Source organism: Caenorhabditis elegans, chromosome IV, assembly GCF_000002985.6.
Source record: "Caenorhabditis elegans chromosome IV".
NCBI classification, from domain to species: domain Eukaryota; kingdom Metazoa; phylum Nematoda; class Chromadorea; order Rhabditida; family Rhabditidae; genus Caenorhabditis; species Caenorhabditis elegans.
In genome coordinates, this window is record NC_003282.8 from 11846442 (window position 1) to 11864057 (window position 17616).

Below are 17616 nucleotides of genomic sequence, written 5' to 3' on the forward strand. Positions count from 1 at the left end.
GCGCATAGTGGATGAAGAGCCATAATGCGCGCATCGCATGTGGCGACCACCCGTCATGCGCCTATCGCGAACGGTTTGCGATGGGCCCATATTGGCTCTGTGGATCTTATAGAGAAAAATGACAAAGATCACCAACGAGGAGAATTTCGAAGAGAACTTAGAACACAATGTGTCCATAATTTATGTTCGCGATGCTCGCAAAATGCATCTCAAGTTCGACGCACAATGCGCGCGCAATTTTTTTTCCGGTTCCTTTTTCTCCCACGCGCGTTCCACGCCGAAAACACTATGCGCACATCACATTTTAACTGTGATTGTACTTGGATTGTTGAAAGGCATAGAAGCTCACCCCAAAAATGTACAAAAATGAACGATTTACAAGGGGTTTTAGTCTAATTTCGGTACTTCGCCTTTAACTAGGGATTGGTGTGCAGAGCGTTTAGAATTTTGAACTAAATTTAATCATTTTATAGCTGGTATTATGCACTTCTCGAACGTAAGATAAAAATCTCCAAAAAAATCGCGCCGAGACCGGGAAAAGAGTTCCTTCTAATTTTTACAATTGTTGAAATGACAATATCTTTATTCAAAGTTCACTTAGTCGACAAAAACGAAGCAGGGAGACGACGAACACCTGAAACAATACATTAAAAACTAGATATCCCAATTTTGAATCCAACCTTCAACTTTCGAATTTGCCCATAATTCACGAGCAGTTCGTCCGTCGCTGGTGGTATGGTAAAAAGCGAAATAGTGATTCTTTGAAATTGCATCTTTCTTATCTTGATTCTGATACCAAATCACAATTGAAACTGTCTCATTCGGTTTCACAAATCCCAGTGGAGGTTGGACACGGAAAATATCAGCAGACGTGCAACGAACTTTGTACGAAACAGTGACTGCCATTGGATTGTGCAACTTCAAGTTTACTGATATTGGTTTTCGATCTTCTGTGCACTTGAATTCAACCTAAAATTAATTTGAGTTTTTTTTCAGTTTCTTGAAGCTTTTGAAAATGAACGCAAAACGATTCACTATAAAACTACAAAACGTTTAAAAGATCGTGTCTGATGTATGCCTGCCTCTTTGGTCTGGAATTGTGAATATTCACACCGCAACAGTATACATTGGCGTAGGTAGGCTAGGTCACCTCGAATGTACACTCCCAAACTCACTTTATTCAGATTAATACCCAATTTGAATGTCGGTTCACCGGGTTTATTCATCAATGTAGTTGATCCAGCATCAACGAAATTTGCTTGATTTGATGGTGTAACCGTCATACCAACAGCAACCGGTGATTTTTTATCAGCCATTTGTAAGTTCTGAAATCAGATTCAAATACTGAAACGTTTGAAAATTCTTTGAAAATTACTTACCTCCAAGCTGCTATAAATGAGCAGAAAATAAAGTCGAAATAATTGATTTTTGAGTTTGAGTGATATTTCTCCTCAAAAATAAATTCAAACGTCAGATATAAAGAACTGAACCTTCACGTTTTATTTTGTAAAATGGATTACTAAATTCTTGTAATTTTATACTTTTATAAAACTTTTCTATTGGCAGAAGATGGTTTTATCTATTGAATCAATAAAGAGTGCATAGACTATTAACTTCCAATATTAAGAAGAAAAAAAAATACAACATTTTGTACTTGTTTTCTGATATTAAGCTTATTTTCTACTACTACGTTCCAAGAGACATGCTTATAATAAAGATAAATAAAAATTACACGCGTAATTGACCTTAGAAGAAAATAAACTTTTGAAGAAAAATGTGCAAATTGGGAGAGTTGAAAAAAACTATTTATTTCCGATATCACAAAATTTGCAAATTTCAAGAAACTCCGAAGCATGGATGCAAATGGACCAATTGTGAAGCACAACGTCCCGCAAAGTGAGTAATACTCAATTAGGAGAATTATAAAAATCAATTTCAGCGCCACAAACACCGACTCCTCATAAGAAGAAACATGCCAAACATCACGGGGGGAAGCACCACAGAAAGTCGCGTTCCGGAAAGAAGAAGACCGGATTCTTGTGCTGTCGTGGCAAAAAACGTAGAAAGTCAAGGAAAGGACATGGTAAATCTAAATCCACGGCTCATAAGCAGCCACGTTCGAAGGTCGTGAAGCCATTGCCACCAGTCGTTAATGAGGTTGGTTTTGAGACCAGATTTTCTGGGTATTTTGAACATATATAGTCAAAAGCCTGTTTTTAGGCTAAAAAAGCTCTATAAAGAGGGCAATTTTTTTTTAAATTTCAATTCAGCAACTTGGCGATGTAGTTCTCGTGAAGAATCTAGAAAGAAGTAAGTCATTCCCAATCCAACAACTTCCTGGAGCTCCACAGTCTCCGAACAAAGTGACACCTTCGAAGGCTTCCAAGGAGACAGATAAGGATGATAAGCTACAAAAGAGCAAGTCAAAGACCAAGTTAGATGAAAAGTCGGATAATAATAAGGACATTAAAGATGAGAAAAAAGATGATAAGAAAGAGGGAAAGAAGGAAGAAAAGAAGGATGAGAAAAAAGATGATGATGGAAATACAGAAGAGAAGAAGCAAAAATGGTTAGGATTGGCAAAGCGATTCGTGGATGAGGATGCCAACATTGCAGCTGTGAGTTTAAATGGTACTAGAAGATATCTAGAAACTTTTGAATTTAGAATGATTTTGAACAAGTTGTCAGCTACATCCCACCTAGCGTCACCAAACATCAGTTCGTGAAAAACATGCACAAAAATCGATTTGCCGACGTTATTTGCCTTGATCATTCGAAAGTTCACTTGTCAGATTCATCGTATATCCATGCGAGTTATTTAGAACTTGACACTCAGAAACGGGCAATTCTAACTCAACTGCCATTGCCGCACACATCTGCAGACTTCTGGCAAATGATTATAGAGCAACGTGTCAAGTGTGTGCTCCTTTTGCTCACCGACTCTGAATATGATAGTTTGGGAGGGGATTTCGTGTTTCCGAGGAATCAGTAAGTTTTATCATTGTTCGTGTCACTTCTATTTTTCGAGTTTCAGAGATTTTCTAAATTTCGAAGAACGTTCAATCAGAGTTGGAGAGTTCAAACGTGTTGAGATTATGGATGGATGGGTTCTGAAAGTTGTTAGTGTTAGTAATGGAGACTACAAGTCGTAAGTTCTATTTTGTTTCTATGAATCCTATTTTCTCAATAATTCCTCAAGATTCCTTCACATCCACCACTACAATGCATGGCCTCACAACAATATACCCGGAAATGGATCTCCAAAGTTTGTGAAACAGATTTGGCAGCTTCAATCAGTTCTTCGCAAGTACTCTCCATCAACTCCAACTGTATACATGAGTCTGTCTGGATGTGGAAGAGCTGGCACATTTGCCTTGTTCGAGACCGCCCATCTTTCTCTTCACAGTGAGCAGGCTACATTGGATCTGGTTAAGTGCTTGGAGATGGTAATGATTTTACATGTAACCTCCTCATGTAAATGTAATTATTCATTTTCCAGGTTCGCAATGGACGCATACATGCTTGTCAGAATCTGACTCAGTTTTCTTTTGTCTACACACTTTTGGCTGAGCATATACTGGATAATGTGAGTGTGGATATGATGTAGGATTTTGAAATGTGTACTATTTACAGGGGTTTTGCAAATTGGCCATTCCGAAAAAGCCAAATGACGAAAAGGATAAAGAGAAAGATAAGGAAAATGAAGATGAGATTAACGTTCAGATGATCCTCCGTCAACTTGTGATCAATAAATGCTGATTATAACTCTGCAACTATTTTCTGGTATCATGAAGCATTGTATTTCTCCGATTTTTATTTCTTCATAGATATTAATGCCCCTGGTTTTCATCAATAAAATTTTGTATTTAATTCAATTCAAGGTAACTAGGGTATATCACAGCCAGTTAACGAGAACCCAAAATTCTGATAGTGAGAATGCGTATTGCGCAACATACATATTTAACGGCTAAAATATCTCGAAACGAAAACTACAGTAAGACTTTAAATGACTACTGTACGTGTTGATTTACGGGCTTCAAAGGAATTATTTTTGAAACCCATAAATCAACAAATACAGTAGTCACTCAAAGTCTTACTGTAGTTTTCGTTTCGAGATATTTTAGGCGTTAAATATGCTGCGCAATACGCATTCTCAGAATTTTTCCCATAATATGAGTTGGGTTGAATATATTTGACGATTGCAGGAAACTTTCCATCAAAACCTTGCCAACGAACGTGAAGTAGCTGAGATGATGTATAAAATCACTCCTATAGAACTAGAATAACCAAATACCGTTTTAAAAATTTTTCAAAAAATGCTGGCATTTTGCAGGTGAAAACTGAACTTTGTGGGTAGATCAAATACTAGTAGATCACAATGATATTTGCAATTTCTCAGGGAAACTTGTTTGATTGAAAAAAAGCTTCTTTTTCGTGTGTCTGCATAGTTTCTATCCATCTCTAGTGTATCCTTAAAAAATGAATTCGAAAAGATCTATGTTTATTTATATTGTACTTGGTTTGCAGAAAGATTTTGATCAGAGATAATCACACAAATGTACATGGAGCATTCACAAACGAATTTAAATGTATCACTCGGCTGCTGTATAGTAGATAATTTCCGGAATCTGTCCGTCTTCAACACTTGTTCCGTTGTTGTTCATTGCTGCATATGTGAATTGGAACGTCACGTCGCTGTCGTGAGTGCTGACACGCCGAAGACCTTTTGTGCCGTAATACGAGTCAGGGCCCTGGAAAAAAGTTGATATTAAAACAGAAGATATTATGGGAACGCAGATACGGAATCTTGAAAAAGCTCTGCCCCCTAAGTTAATTATGAATTAAATGTAATAATATTCATTATAAAACCAATTAAAAACGTTTTGAATTTACAGATTTACCGCCAAAAACCTAGCGAGACCCAACGTTTGGAGGCGGAGCGTTTTCGATTGGCCCTGGGGCGCTTTCAATAGGAACATTTTTCTGTATCATCATAATAAACATACCCTGATCAGAGCTGCTGCAATATAGGTTATACCAGGAAGAATCTCCACCGGCTCTTTGAAACAGACTCGGCATGGTCTAGAATTTCCGTCACACACAAAACTGGTATCATGCTCGGCCAATGTTTTGTTCGTTCCACAATGGATAATCTTGATTTGCGTCTTATATTCATGTGGTCCAGAAATTGCACCATAAAGCCCGAATCCGACAACAAAAATACGCCGATCCACCATAAACTTGATACGATCAGACGTGCCACAGAATCCCCAACGATTCTCGATTCGTTGAAATCTTGAAACCACGTACTCTGTGCTTGAAATCTGACATCGTGGCCTATCAGAGTAGACAAGAACTGGTCGATCTGGTGGAGACACTGCGAGATATTTGAATATCTTGTTCATTTCACGATCCGAGAGAATGTGGCTGGGCTCTGAAATAATAATTTAAAGTTTTTTTTTGTAGAAAAGTAGAAAGTATATAAAAATAATGTTGCTTACCAACGTGCAATGCAAATTCATCGATCTTCATAAGTGGGAATCTAATAAGAGGGATTGATCTTGAAAGAACAGCTCTACGACTATCTCCATTGGCTGGCATTCCCCGTCTCTCTGCTTCGAACTTCGCCCATCGTAGAACAGCCTGAAATAGTTTTCGAATTTATAAAAGGTCACGTAAGCTGTAGTTTGAAAATTTAGAAAAAAGAAATGCCAGTCTGAATATCAATCATTCCTAGGTGTATTATTAAAAATGAACAAAATCGTCAACAGTGCTATGATGGGAGTGGCTAAGCGCATCATGATGTGCAGACCTACACATTTCAAGGTTACTCTCTAGACTTGGCAGATGAATTGGAATTTGAAAATTATTTAGGTGGATTACTCGATAAATCCATGGATGGACGAAAAGATTCAGGCAGATTTTGAGAAAGCCACGAAGCAATGGGATACACTGAAGAGTACAATTGAGAAGTGTGGAGCTGAGGTGGTTGTGATGGAATCAGAAGATGCTCGAGACTACCCGGATATTGTTTTCTGTGCGAATGCAGGCATTCTTCGTGGAAATAAGATATATTTGTCACATTTTGCCTTCCCCGAAAGATATGGAGAACATGTGTTCTATAAACGATTTTTCGACAAGCTCGGCTATCAGACTTCTTTCAATCATAAAATTATTCACGAAGGAGCCGGAGATGCGTTGTGGTGTGGCAATGGAATGAATATTCTTGTGAGTGGAGTTGGACCAAGATCTGATGTTCAAGCGTGTCAGGACATCAAACGGAAGTTGAAGTTAAATTCTGACGATACGTTCTACGTAGTCGCAGCTCGTCTGGTAGATCCACGTTTTTATCACGTTGATACATGTTTCTGTCCGCTTGATGAGGACCTAGCAATGGCTTACATGCCAGCATTCGACAGTGTTTCCCAGAACAATATTCGAAACTACACGGATCTCTTACCGGTAACAATTTCCACATTTTCAAGAGATTTTACTAATTTCCAAAAATTCTAGGTTCCTGAGAAAGATGCCCGCCGGTTTGTGTGCAATTCCGTGGTGATTGGCAAAAACGTAATAGTTCATCATGGTTCAGACACGACGTTTAAGCTGCTAGAGCAACATGGATTCCAGGTTCATCCGATTGACATGAGCGAATTTATGAAAGCTGGTGGTTCCGCAAAATGTTGCACTTTGAGATTGGAATAAATGAATATTCTTTTTTTTTTTAATTTTGAAATTTGGAATCTCACCTGAAACAAGAATATCTCTCGTATCCGTAGACCATCTCTTGTCAGAACTTCGCATAGTGTATCTAGATCAATTTCAGTGAATCCTTCTCCGTTCAGTGCTTCCAGTGTATTTTTATCGATGACCTCTAGACACTTTTGCATCAAATCTGGCTCATCGAATAATTTTGCTTGTGAGAGCATCATAAAAGCATTGTCAGGAACAAGTCGTTGTTTTAAGAAGCGAACACATTCTTTTTCCATCGCAGGTACCGCGTACTTTTTCGCTGTGTATAGAGTTGTCATAACTGATTCTGCTTCGATTTTCACTTCGTCCGAATAGAGAAATTTGAGAAGAGCTAAAAATGCGGATGGCTCAACGTCTGGCAATTCGATTTCTAGAGCTTCTTCTGTATTTTTTGGAGTTAGTCCACCATTAAACATTGCATCAAACACAACACTTCCAATTGAGAGAACAAATTTGTGTGCTGGAATTCGTTGTCTAGAATCATCGATTCCCACAACAAAAAATACATCAGCGAGTGTCTCATTGCAATACATATGTTCGATCCGTTCTCTCAGCGTCTTCTTGTCAGCTTGCCATCCTAAAAGCGGACGTGCTCCTGGGTTTTCTTCCGGATGATTTGTCGGCTCTGAACAAGGTTTTTTGTGCTCGAACGGTGAATTTAGTTACAACAAACTTTTTTTCTGCACAATTGTTACCGGTTTCCTGCCAATCGCAAATAAATTCGAGACATGTTCAGCTAAATTTCTGCTCACTGGCAAAATATTAACGGCCTTCTCAACATTTGATGCTTGTTTTCCCTCGTCCTGTGGGAATCGTGTTCCGAATAAAGCTGAAAAATTGAAAAATCAGATAAATTTTTGATTTTAATTGTTTTATGTGTATTTATGTCTCAAAACAACACATTTTAAATAATGGGAAACTTTTCTCAATAAAAATAAAAATATTCGCTGCAATTCATTATATTTTTCAATCTATTACTTTTTTTTCTTGATTTTTAATCTAAAAAAACGGCTTATAGAATCCGTTTTTGCGGAATTTTCATAGTTTTTCGCACGATTTGTCGAGATTTCTGTGCTTTTATTGCGAAATTAGAGTTTTTCGATAAATAAATAGACTTTTAAATAACTGAAAATTACGAAAAACCGATGAAGCAATAAGAGCTTGAACTCACAGTACTCTTTAATCTAACAAAAAAGTGTCGTTTTGACCCAAAAATCGCGAAATTTTGCATTTTCTCACCTGCAACTTCTCCAAGTGATGACGTGGATGAGGAGTGTACGTGACGAGATGAACTCTGTGGAGGACTCGAAGATGCATACTCGTGAAGCACGTTTGCAGGAAGATCGAGTGTTGAACTGGACTTTTGTTGTTGTTGATGCTCGTGATTTGCTGCTGTTCGGCGAGATGGGTAGAGCTGGTTTTCACTGTAAGTTGATTTATTTAATTTTGCTCAAATTAAAAAAAACTCACCCTTGAAAAATACTATCCGAGTTTTCTGGCTCGCAAGATCCACTGGATTGTCGCCTAAAAATCGATTTTAAATCAGAAAAGTAAAGTTTTAAAATTAATTACCGATTGCAAGGGCCTTCCTCTGGGTCTGATACCTGGAAATATTATTTTTGATATTAAAAAACGTTCTATTTAACTGAAAATAATCAAAATTTACCTCCACTCCATTTTCCGAGCTCATAATATTAAAAAAAATCAAATAATGATGAGAATGTGGCTTAAGACCGGCTTTTATTCGATGTCACTTGATCGAATTGCAAGAGGCTCTTCGATGTTCAGTGCGATGGAGCGCGATTGCACTACGTTTATTTAGAAGGGAGGACAGTCAATAAAAACTCGTAAACAGTGGAAAAGGCACGATATAATAACGAAATAACGAAACAAACAAAGAATAAACTTCTAAAAATCTACACAATTATGGAGGCTAAAGGAAGAAGATAAATTTAATTCTTTTTCACTTCCTCAACAAGATCGTTTGTGTGCTCGAAGTCTGCAGGTCGTTTTCCAATAAATGCAGAAATTCCTTCTTGGCAATCCTTGAGCTTCAGATTTCCAACCATCACTCGGGAACCATATCTAAAATTTGATAATGAATGCCAACGTAATTTGAATAATTTTTTTTTCAGTTTTTCATATTTCTCGAACAAAAATTAATACTCAAAAATTGAGATTCCTGTTTTGCAAAAAATCTACTTGTCATATCAAATATGCTATTTTCCAAAATTACCTGTACGCATCCACAGTGCTCAATTCTGCTTGTGTATAGAAGAACGCTTTTCCAAGAGCCGTCACTGAGCGGCTGAAGTGCCCAATTTGTTCGGCGACATTGAGCGCTTCGAACTTGACTTGATCGTCTTCAACCACGCGGGAGACAAGTCCACTTCGAAGAGCAGCTTCCGAGTCGATTGGTTGAGCAGTCAGAAGCATGTCCATTGCTACTTTACGTGGTACTGCACGCACAAGAGCGATTCCAGGTGTCGAGCAGAATAATCCGAGCTTCTGTCTGAATAATTAAAGTTTTTCATCAGCTTCAAAAAACCAATTTATTACCCTGGAACTAAAAATTTCGAACTTTTTCCAGCAACAACGACATCACAGGAGGCAACAAGCTGTAGGCCAGCCGCAGCTGCAGTCCCATTAACTTCTGCAATCACAGGAACTTTCATATTGCGGATGAAGTTCATCATGTCACCGCACGTGTTGAAAATTTCATTGTGTTTATCAGACCCGCTCTCTGTAGTCTGAAAGATTTTATGAATGAAAGTAGGTTTCAAGATATTGTAGTCAGACTCACGAGCTCTTTCAATTCGTGTCCGGCGGAAAAGGATTTGCCATTATGAGCAATAATTACTGATCGAACCTTAATTGTTCTATCTTTTTCAGTTTCAGCATAAACACCCACTTTTTCAATCTTGTCAATAGCCTTCAACTCCGCAAATAGTTCATTGATCATTGCCAGGGACAGCGTGTTCACTTTCTTATCGTTTAAAATGAACCGGACAACCGAGTTTCCCTGAAAACTGTAGGGAATTGAAGGTTCCTCTTTATTTGTGATCAACTTACTTGATAGAGCTCTCTTTCAAGTAGAGTTCTCGCTGCTTTTGAAGTGGAAAATGCCCGCAATGAAGATTTGAACATTTTAAATACTGTAAAGCTTAAATTTTGTTTGAAATACTGTATAAAATTATGATTTAAAGAATAAGTTACAATAATTAAAAAAAAAACCGAGAGGCGGAGTCACAATGCAACCCTGGCACGGTTCCCCAAAAAACCGTGCGGCAGCAGTGTCGTCGAGCCTTTTCGCGGTTTTTTTACGCTTTTCAAAATTAAACGTGCATTTTTTTTCTTATTTTACCATCATTTCTAATTAAATTTTAATGCTGATATGAAAGCTTTCAAAAAAGAAATTTCCAAAAATCGACTTATAGCTCAAAAATGTACAAAAAGTTTCGTCAAAATGTAAGTGCCTTCTTGAATTCATCATCTAGCATGTTTTTGATGTCATTCTTTAACACCTGATGCTGAAAATCTCCGGTTTCAATCATATTGTTTACTAGATTCAGTTACTGGAGCCGTTAGTAACAAACTATTGTCATTCCGCTAGATCGTATTCCTACTTTTAATTTGAATTATAATTAGCTCACCAGTTTTTTTTTCTGTCTGAAGTTTTCGGTCTTTTTCAACAATGATTTTGTTACATAATAATTTAAAAAATCGGACATCATTAACCTTCGTTAGTTGCCAATCGATAGTTTCATCTTCTAAAACATACCGTTTTTTCTGAAATTTCGCATAAATGAGTCATCATGATTCTGCTGGGTTATGAAATGTATTTTTCTAGAAATATTCTACCTCGAACATTTTTTTCAGTACGCCCCTCTATCATAACTTGGCCGTCCCTAGCACGTCACCAGAGCTCTAAATCCTCGCCTTTTCACACCTCCTTTCTGCACACAACGCCTCTGCTGTCGTCGTTGTCGCCTTCAGCGATAACGCCAATAAACGAAAACATCGGTTCAGGAAGAGGACTTCTTCACTTCTCTCCGTCTTGTTAACAACAGACAGTGAGGGTGTTCAGTAGAGCGCAGTGAACCGCGACGCGAGCCCTTGCGATGCGGTCGCTCTTTCCTCTGCCTTATATCTTTTCTTTTTCATCTCTTTCTCCGTCACTTTCGCAATGCGATTGGTTCCTCGGCTGGTTATAGCACAGGAGTGCCGCTGCTCCTTCGCTATCTGTCGTCTGATCCTCCGTCACTGCCCAATTGGCGGGCCCCGCATCTCTCTGCAGCCCTGCTTTCTCCGCCTCGCTCTCCTCACAAAACAACAATTTTGTCGTACTCGATCATCCCGCGTTCTCTATCATTTTGATGTCTTCCACTAATGTTAAATTCATTTATTCCGTTCTCACGTGTTCCCATTACAATTGGCTTTTGCCCATTGAATATTGATTATGATTCACCGAAAATAAGGCAAAAAAAACACAGTTTTATGATTTTTTTTTTCATTTGAAGAGTTTCAGTTACATAATTAGGTTTTTTACCGTATCAACGTTTGCCTAACAATTAAAATATTTTAATTCTCGTTAGAACATAGATTGACCCCTATTGTGAAACATAATTAACAACATTTGTTCTTTGCCTTATCGGAACGGAATGAAATTCCGTATGGTTTGGTGGGAGGTAGAAACGCAAACAGCGAGTTATCGATTTCCTCTTTTTCCTATGAATATTTTTCAGCGCGTGATTGTTGTTCATCTTTCACTTCTTCGTCTAAAATTGAGAATGGACACTTTTTGACACTAGTAACTAATCCGGTCTGGCATTTAGTAACATTGAAAAATAATCCATAAAAACTACACATTTTATTTCTATGTTCTTGTTTTCTTTTCTTAACCTGTTCACGATTGATTTTCCGTCTTTTTTAAAACTTGTGCTTTACATCATTTCATTAACTGTCTCTCCTCCAATTGTGACGTTTTCTTTTTCGTTATAAGATGCTGTTGGAGCAAGGGGCACTTAATCCCTTTTGTCTTGCAATCCTATCAGTTTATACGGAAAGAAGAATCCGCTGAAAAGTATTGACTGTGAGGCAACAGCGTGAGTTTCTGCTCTTCACGCTTTCTCCGACTCGTGCTCCGTTGCTATAGCTGCCCACGTTGTCTTTCTTCTTTCTCTATGCGTTCTTATCATTCAAACTTTTTTATACTTCTAATTTCTTGACCAACAAATAAGTTTTCAGTAGTATGGCTGCTGCCCCACCATCTGCGGATCCGCTTGATAAAGCACTAATCGTCGATGTAGATCAGTGGATTGAGCAGTTATACGAATGTAAACCACTATCGGAGAATCAAGTCAAAACGTTATGCGAAAAGGTTTGTTGATACAGTTTTGTGATTGTCAAAAATTAATTTTTTTAAGGCGAAAGAGATCTTGGAAAAAGAGCCGAATGTGCAAGAAGTCCGGTGCCCTGTGACAGTGTGTGGTGACGTTCACGGTCAATTCCACGATCTGATGGAGCTGTTCAAAATGGGTGGAAAGAGTCCTGACACGAATTACCTTTTCATGGGAGACTACGTCGACCGGGGGTATTATTCCGTCGAAACAGTTAGTCTGCTTGTCTGTTTGAAGGTACAGTTATCACAATATAGTATGGAAATTATTATAACATCTTTAAAAATTCAGATTCGATACAAGGATCGAGTAACACTGCTCCGCGGAAATCACGAGTCGCGACAAATCACTCAGGTAATTAAAATCAATTTATTTCAAAAATTATTATTTTCTTGTTAGGTCTACGGGTTCTATGACGAGTGTTTGAGGAAATATGGAAACTCGAATGTGTGGAAGTACTTCACTGATCTCTTCGACTGTTTCCCACTTACCGCTCTTGTTGATGGTCAAATCTTCTGCCTTCACGGAGGTCTTTCACCGTCTATTGATACTCTTGATCACATCAGAGCTCTTGACCGCATTCAAGAGGTAAGTTATTGTGGAAATCTACCTTTAATAGTTACTAGCCTGAAATATTTCAATAATAGAAAAGTTCTAACATTTTCATCACCGAAAATCATATATTTTTAAAGGTTCCACACGAAGGACCAATGTGCGATCTTCTCTGGTCTGATCCAGATGACAGAGGTGGCTGGGGAATCTCTCCACGTGGAGCAGGATACACATTCGGTCAGGATATCTCGGAGACGTTCAACCATTCCAATGGACTTACTCTAATTTCTCGGGCCCATCAACTTGTCATGGAGGTGAGAAATTATTTCAAATCGATATAATTTTGCAATGATATAAATATGTTTAGGGATACAACTGGAGTCACGATCGTAACGTGGTAACAGTGTTCTCAGCACCAAACTACTGCTATCGTTGTGGAAATCAGGCAGCGATGGTGGAGCTGGACGACGATCTCAAATATTCGTTCTTGCAATTCGACCCTGCCCCTCGAAGAGGAGAACCACATGTTACTCGCAGAACGCCTGACTACTTCCTGTAGATAGATACCTCCGTTCAAATCGCCGTTTTCATTTTCTTTTTTTTCCGTATTATCCCCCTTACCCAATTAATTTCAATACTTTCTCTCACTTTTCCTCTTTTTCATCGTTTCAGTCATTATATAGAATATCGTTGTTTTTGTATCGTTGCCCAACACCATCCTATTTGACAATCCCATCTCTTCTGAAGTTGCTCGAAATGATTGTTGTGTTCTTCATCTATCTTTTTTGTTCCATTCTCTTGTCCTCTACCAAAATTTAGGCGATCAAACCGTGCTTCTCTTCTCAAATGATGCGATGATAGGGATGAAAATTTCATTGTTCATGTAAATTAATGTGGTGGGAAGAGTTTGGCGGAATCATTAGCCATTACTGAAAAAATATCTCCGACATCTCGTGTCAACCTTAGCACTCGGTTCTCTTCCTTCACTCAATGAAGCAATCAATATTCTTTTCAGTCATCCCCGTGTGAGAAAAGTTGCGATCTTCTCCGCGCACGCGCTGTACGGCGTTCGCTTCCAACATTTCTTTACTCTTTTTCTTTTCCTTCCATATTCTTACACTATTTTCCCCTCCATCCCATCCTTTTCACCACTTCCCGTCTTCCTTGTTTCTTATGATTATTATCACAAAATGCGAATGGACAACATCTCTCCCTTTTCCACTATTTTATTCCCCCATTTTGTTTAATTATAATATTATTTTTGCCCCATCAACATTTTGTTTATCATCAATGATCAATAAACTGTGTCCACATCAAAGTTTTGAATTTTCGATTGCAATGTAGAAAGCATAAAACAATACTTGTCTTGGTGAAAGAAAAAACTTTAAATCGAATTATTTTGGTTCCAGAAAATGAGTGAACCAAGTTCATCATGGTGCAATCCAATGGCAGTTTCAACGTTAGGAAGTGGAAATCTTCGTGACGCTCTGAAACTTCCACCAGGGGAAGATAAAAATGAATGGCTCGCCGTAAATAGTAAGTTTTTGCTAAAAAAAACTTTGACATTTTTTTGCACAGCTTGGTAATAATAATTTGTAATAAAACAAAAAATAATTTATAATAAAACAAAAACTGCTAATTGTGATTTTTTTCGAGTTGATCCAATTTTCTCAAAAAATACAAAAAATTGGATAAATTTCCTACAGTAATCTTAAAGGCGCGTACACGAAAACAAATAAACACTGACGCGCGGCGAGACTATTTCTCAATTTTGGTTCTCCCTTTAAAAAAGCGGAAACATACAGTTTCTATAAGTTTTCTTTTTTAATTTTATTTTTGAAAAATTCCAAAAAAAAAGCGCATTTTTTCAGTAATCGATCTGGTAAATCAAGTTCGAATGGTTTTCGGAGTTCTCTGCGAATCCGAATGTACCGATTCAAAGTGTCCATCGATGACAGCACATGGAAGACAATATACTTGGACCAGTGAAGGAACATTGTAAGCTTTTCTAAGTTTTTCCGTAATTCTTGGTTATCAAAATTCAATATTTTGAAAATTCTTAAAATTGCAGAAAACCGTTTCAGTATACATAATCTAACTGTAAAACGTATATAATTGTTTAAAATTTGCTCGGTTTTTTTTTTCAATTTTGCAGCAAAAAATATATATAGTGCACTTTTTCTCAAATTCTATGACTTTGAAGCAACATATTTGACGCGCAAAATATCTCGTAGCGAAAACTACAGTAATTCTTTGAATGACTACTGTAGCGCCTGTGATTTTCGAAATAAAGAATTTAGTTATCGATAGAATATTAAAATTATACAAAAATGAGAAAATAATACGAAGAAACGAGGACAAAAAAATTTATTTCAACAATCGAGCCCGTAAATCGACACATGCGCTACAGTAGTTATCTATAGAATTACTGTAGTTTTCGCTACGAGATATTTTGCGCGTCAAATATGTTGCGCAATACGCATTCTCAAAATTTTGTGCTCCCATAATAAAGAGCCGAATTACTTTATAATTCCCGTTCAAATTTCGTTTTTGTGCTTTCTGACTATATTAATTCGGCTTTTCTTTATTTTTGGATTGTTTTTAACATGGTTTGTCACAGTTTTCCTCACAAGCAGAAAAAAATTTAAATTGAAAAATGAAGAAAAAACCAATTAATTGTTTTCTGGGAAACACCGAAATGTTGAAACTCGAAAACTAAACACATGCCTTTCTAATTTTTTTTTTGTTACAAAATTGGAAAATCTGTAAAAATTCTGGAAAAACATTTTTTGTCATTAAGAGAAAAAAAACCACGTTCACTAGTGCACTACTCCATCTTTAAAAAAGAAGGAAAATTAATTTTGTTTTCGTAAAAACGCAAAAAAACCATTCTCACATTAATCTTCATGTTCCAAAAAAAAAAAATCTATCTCAGACTGAACACAAGTGCTCCTCAATACATTGATCTATCGCTCACTGCATGCCAAAACAATGTCGACGACGAAAACGTGTTCCCATCGGAAATCGGAAAACAATTCCCCACGGACTTTGAGGAACGTTGTCAAGCAATTATGAGGAGACTGTTCAGAATCTATGCTCACGTCTATTTTGCCCATGTCAATCACTTCAAAGCTATCAAGGCCTTGGCACACCTGAACACATCGTTCAAACAGTTCGTTCTATTCGCCAATCAATTCCAACTTCTCAACAAGGAAGAAACTGAACCATTACGGGAAATCATCGAGAATCTCATATCGTTTAGCTAAATAATCTGTTGTTAATAATATTCCCAATTCTGTGATTCCCCTTCTCCTCAGATGTGTAAAACTCTAATAAATTTGCTTTAAATTTTGAACTATACGTGTTTATGAGTTTAAAATAGGTGCTTTTAGGATTAATACACAAAAAGACTGGATTATAAATCATAAGCTTCTGACGTTCATGATATGGTATCAGTTTGGGAAAACTTCAAAAATTCTCTAGTTTCTTTTCTTTTTGTGTGACGAATTGTTGAGAGATGTTCATTAAATTAATTGTTATCCGGTCTTTCAAATTATCAAAAAAAAAAACTTTTCGGCTACATGTAGATAAGGTTTTTAGTTTGAGTACTTTCTCAAATAAGTTAGAACATTTTCCAGCAAAAGGATTTCAAAGAATATTTATTGTTTGTCCACTTGTAATAGGGTGAGCAATAAGTTTTCCGTGTTTTCTCAGTTTTCATCCTTTTCAACTATCTATGTAAAAGTCCCTTTCAGAAGAAACCAAAACTTTCCAAAAAAACATTTTTTTTCTGAAAGTGGATACAACTAAATACGAATAATTTTTCTTGGATAAAGTTGAAAACATTAGCCACAATTCTGCAGAAACCCCAAAATAATTAGCGAGATTTCAAAATTTATATTTCTATTTATTATATTTTGTATCACGAAAACACCAAATTCTGAAAATGCGTATTGTGCAACATACTTGACGCGCAAAATATCTTGTAGCGAAAACTACAGTAACTCTTCAAGTGACTACTGTTCATTAAAAGAATTACCGTAGTTTTCGCTACGAGATATTTTGCGCGTCAAACATGTTGCCTGTACGCATTCTGTACGCATTCTCATAGATGTTTGTTCCCGTAATAGAAAATATTTGAAAAATTATGAACACTGAGAAAATGCGAAAAAGAACTTATTGATCGCCATAGTAGATCCTACTCGATAGAATCGAAATAAGAAGTTTTTTTTTCAAAATCAAATAGTTTTTCGAACAAAATACCACTTAAAGATCAAATGCCACTGTTTGCTCTTTCTCTTTTTCCCGTCTGCATTCTTTTTATTTCGTCTCTTTTTGGATTCCATACCATACCAATTCCACCTTTGAACTTACATTCCTTTTTTCTTTTTGCTTACTTGTCCTATACTAGGGGTTACATATTATATTCGCACTTTTCCTTTTTCGTCTACGGTCTCATCTAAATTCATTCTATTTACCAATTTGTTGTATTGAAAGGTGAAACAGAGTGAGAGAAGAGAGGAGAGAATGAGTGACTCACATTTTTGCCTTTCGACTGTTTTGGATTTATTTGCATACTTCCACGTTTGTACAGATTTCACCTATTTTCTTTTCATTGATTTTCGTATTTGGTAGTTTTGGAAGTTTGCATTAGGGCGTGGTTGCAGTCTAGGTGAATTCTGAAATATAGATTCTACGAAACGGTCATATTACGTCTCCTTCTTATTCTCTTGTGTATGACTTCTTTCCTAGACAGGTACGACTGTAGCCGGACGAGACAGGCCTACCTGCCTACTGCCTGTTTTCAGAACTTTGCCATGAATGTCTGTGTTTCGTGTTTCCATAGTTTAGATTTGCCTATTTCTTATTAACTTGCTGAAATTTAAGAAATATGCTAAAATATGCTAAAAAG

At 37.0% G+C, this 17616-nt stretch overlaps 7 protein-coding genes and 3 non-coding genes across 12 annotated transcripts; 4 read left to right on the top strand and 6 right to left on the bottom strand.

Annotated features, from left to right (window-relative positions):
• Window positions 1–567: 567 nt before the first annotated feature.
• F38H4.6 (Major sperm protein) lies at window positions 568–1430 on the bottom strand. Its single transcript, NM_069841.3, has 4 exons — window positions 1380–1430; window positions 1176–1325; window positions 681–969; window positions 568–634 (listed from the first exon to the last, which is right to left on the bottom strand). The coding sequence occupies exons 2-4, from the start codon at window positions 1314–1316 to the stop codon at window positions 594–596; spliced, it is 471 nt and encodes a 156-aa protein (NP_502242.2). The 5' UTR covers window positions 1317–1325; window positions 1380–1430; the 3' UTR covers window positions 568–593.
• A 390-nt stretch (window positions 1431–1820) lies between these two features.
• F38H4.4 (Tyrosine-protein phosphatase domain-containing protein) lies at window positions 1821–3868 on the top strand. The gene is made up of 8 exons (NM_069842.5): window positions 1821–1896; window positions 1940–2157; window positions 2271–2618; window positions 2666–2988; window positions 3035–3148; window positions 3200–3446; window positions 3500–3586; window positions 3634–3868. The coding sequence occupies exons 1-8, from the start codon at window positions 1854–1856 to the stop codon at window positions 3757–3759; spliced, it is 1506 nt and encodes a 501-aa protein (NP_502243.1). The 5' UTR covers window positions 1821–1853; the 3' UTR covers window positions 3760–3868.
• Window positions 3869–4481: 613 nt separating this feature from the next.
• Window positions 4482–8718, bottom strand: tag-30 (BTB domain-containing protein). The gene is made up of 10 exons (NM_001392403.1): window positions 8713–8718; window positions 8420–8494; window positions 8326–8357; window positions 8224–8277; window positions 7993–8177; window positions 7427–7582; window positions 6750–7378; window positions 5502–5643; window positions 5007–5434; window positions 4482–4751 (listed from the first exon to the last, which is right to left on the bottom strand). Exons 2-10 carry the CDS (start codon window positions 8441–8443, stop codon window positions 4593–4595), a joined length of 1809 nt encoding a protein of 602 aa, NP_001379158.1. The 5' UTR covers window positions 8444–8494; window positions 8713–8718; the 3' UTR covers window positions 4482–4592.
• On the top strand, window positions 5741–6721 carry F38H4.5 (Amidinotransferase). The gene is made up of 3 exons (NM_069844.2): window positions 5741–5826; window positions 5875–6462; window positions 6514–6721. Exons 1-3 carry the CDS (start codon window positions 5752–5754, stop codon window positions 6703–6705), a joined length of 855 nt encoding a protein of 284 aa, NP_502245.1. The 5' UTR covers window positions 5741–5751; the 3' UTR covers window positions 6706–6721.
• F38H4.16 lies at window positions 7881–7968 on the bottom strand. The gene has a single exon (NR_101965.1). It is a non-coding gene; the product is annotated as an Unclassified non-coding RNA F38H4.16 (non-coding RNA).
• ech-2 (Enoyl-CoA hydratase domain-containing protein 3, mitochondrial) lies at window positions 8552–9910 on the bottom strand. Of its 3 annotated transcripts, none has more exons than NM_001268663.3 (6): window positions 9826–9908; window positions 9665–9775; window positions 9557–9622; window positions 9313–9503; window positions 8990–9265; window positions 8554–8838 (listed from the first exon to the last, which is right to left on the bottom strand). In NM_001268663.3, the coding sequence occupies exons 1-6, from the start codon at window positions 9898–9900 to the stop codon at window positions 8706–8708; spliced, it is 852 nt and encodes a 283-aa protein (NP_001255592.1). In that variant the 5' UTR covers window positions 9901–9908; the 3' UTR covers window positions 8554–8705. The 3 variants fall into 3 exon arrangements, 2 of the variants coding, with proteins under 2 accessions (NP_001255593.1, NP_001255592.1); NR_131613.1 differs by having other exon boundaries at window positions 8706–8838; window positions 9665–9782; window positions 9826–9900; NM_001268664.3 differs by having other exon boundaries at window positions 8552–8838; window positions 9557–9775; window positions 9826–9910.
• Window positions 9911–10658: 748 nt separating this feature from the next.
• On the bottom strand, window positions 10659–11042 carry F38H4.15. The gene has a single exon (NR_056718.1). It is a non-coding gene; the product is annotated as an Unclassified non-coding RNA F38H4.15 (non-coding RNA).
• Window positions 11043–11741: 699 nt separating this feature from the next.
• F38H4.13 lies at window positions 11742–11885 on the bottom strand. The gene has a single exon (NR_056719.1). It is a non-coding gene; the product is annotated as an Unclassified non-coding RNA F38H4.13 (non-coding RNA).
• Window positions 11886–12000: 115 nt separating this feature from the next.
• On the top strand, window positions 12001–14019 carry let-92 (Serine/threonine-protein phosphatase 2A catalytic subunit). Its single transcript, NM_001383211.2, has 6 exons — window positions 12001–12133; window positions 12180–12389; window positions 12444–12506; window positions 12552–12740; window positions 12845–13018; window positions 13072–14019. The coding sequence occupies exons 1-6, from the start codon at window positions 12005–12007 to the stop codon at window positions 13261–13263; spliced, it is 957 nt and encodes a 318-aa protein (NP_001369970.1). The 5' UTR covers window positions 12001–12004; the 3' UTR covers window positions 13264–14019.
• Window positions 14020–14113: 94 nt separating this feature from the next.
• mob-1 (Mob1/phocein) lies at window positions 14114–16057 on the top strand. The gene is made up of 3 exons (NM_069847.7): window positions 14114–14240; window positions 14576–14702; window positions 15640–16057. The coding sequence occupies exons 1-3, from the start codon at window positions 14117–14119 to the stop codon at window positions 15968–15970; spliced, it is 582 nt and encodes a 193-aa protein (NP_502248.2). The 5' UTR covers window positions 14114–14116; the 3' UTR covers window positions 15971–16057.
• The last annotated feature ends 1559 nt before the right edge of the window (window positions 16058–17616 follow it).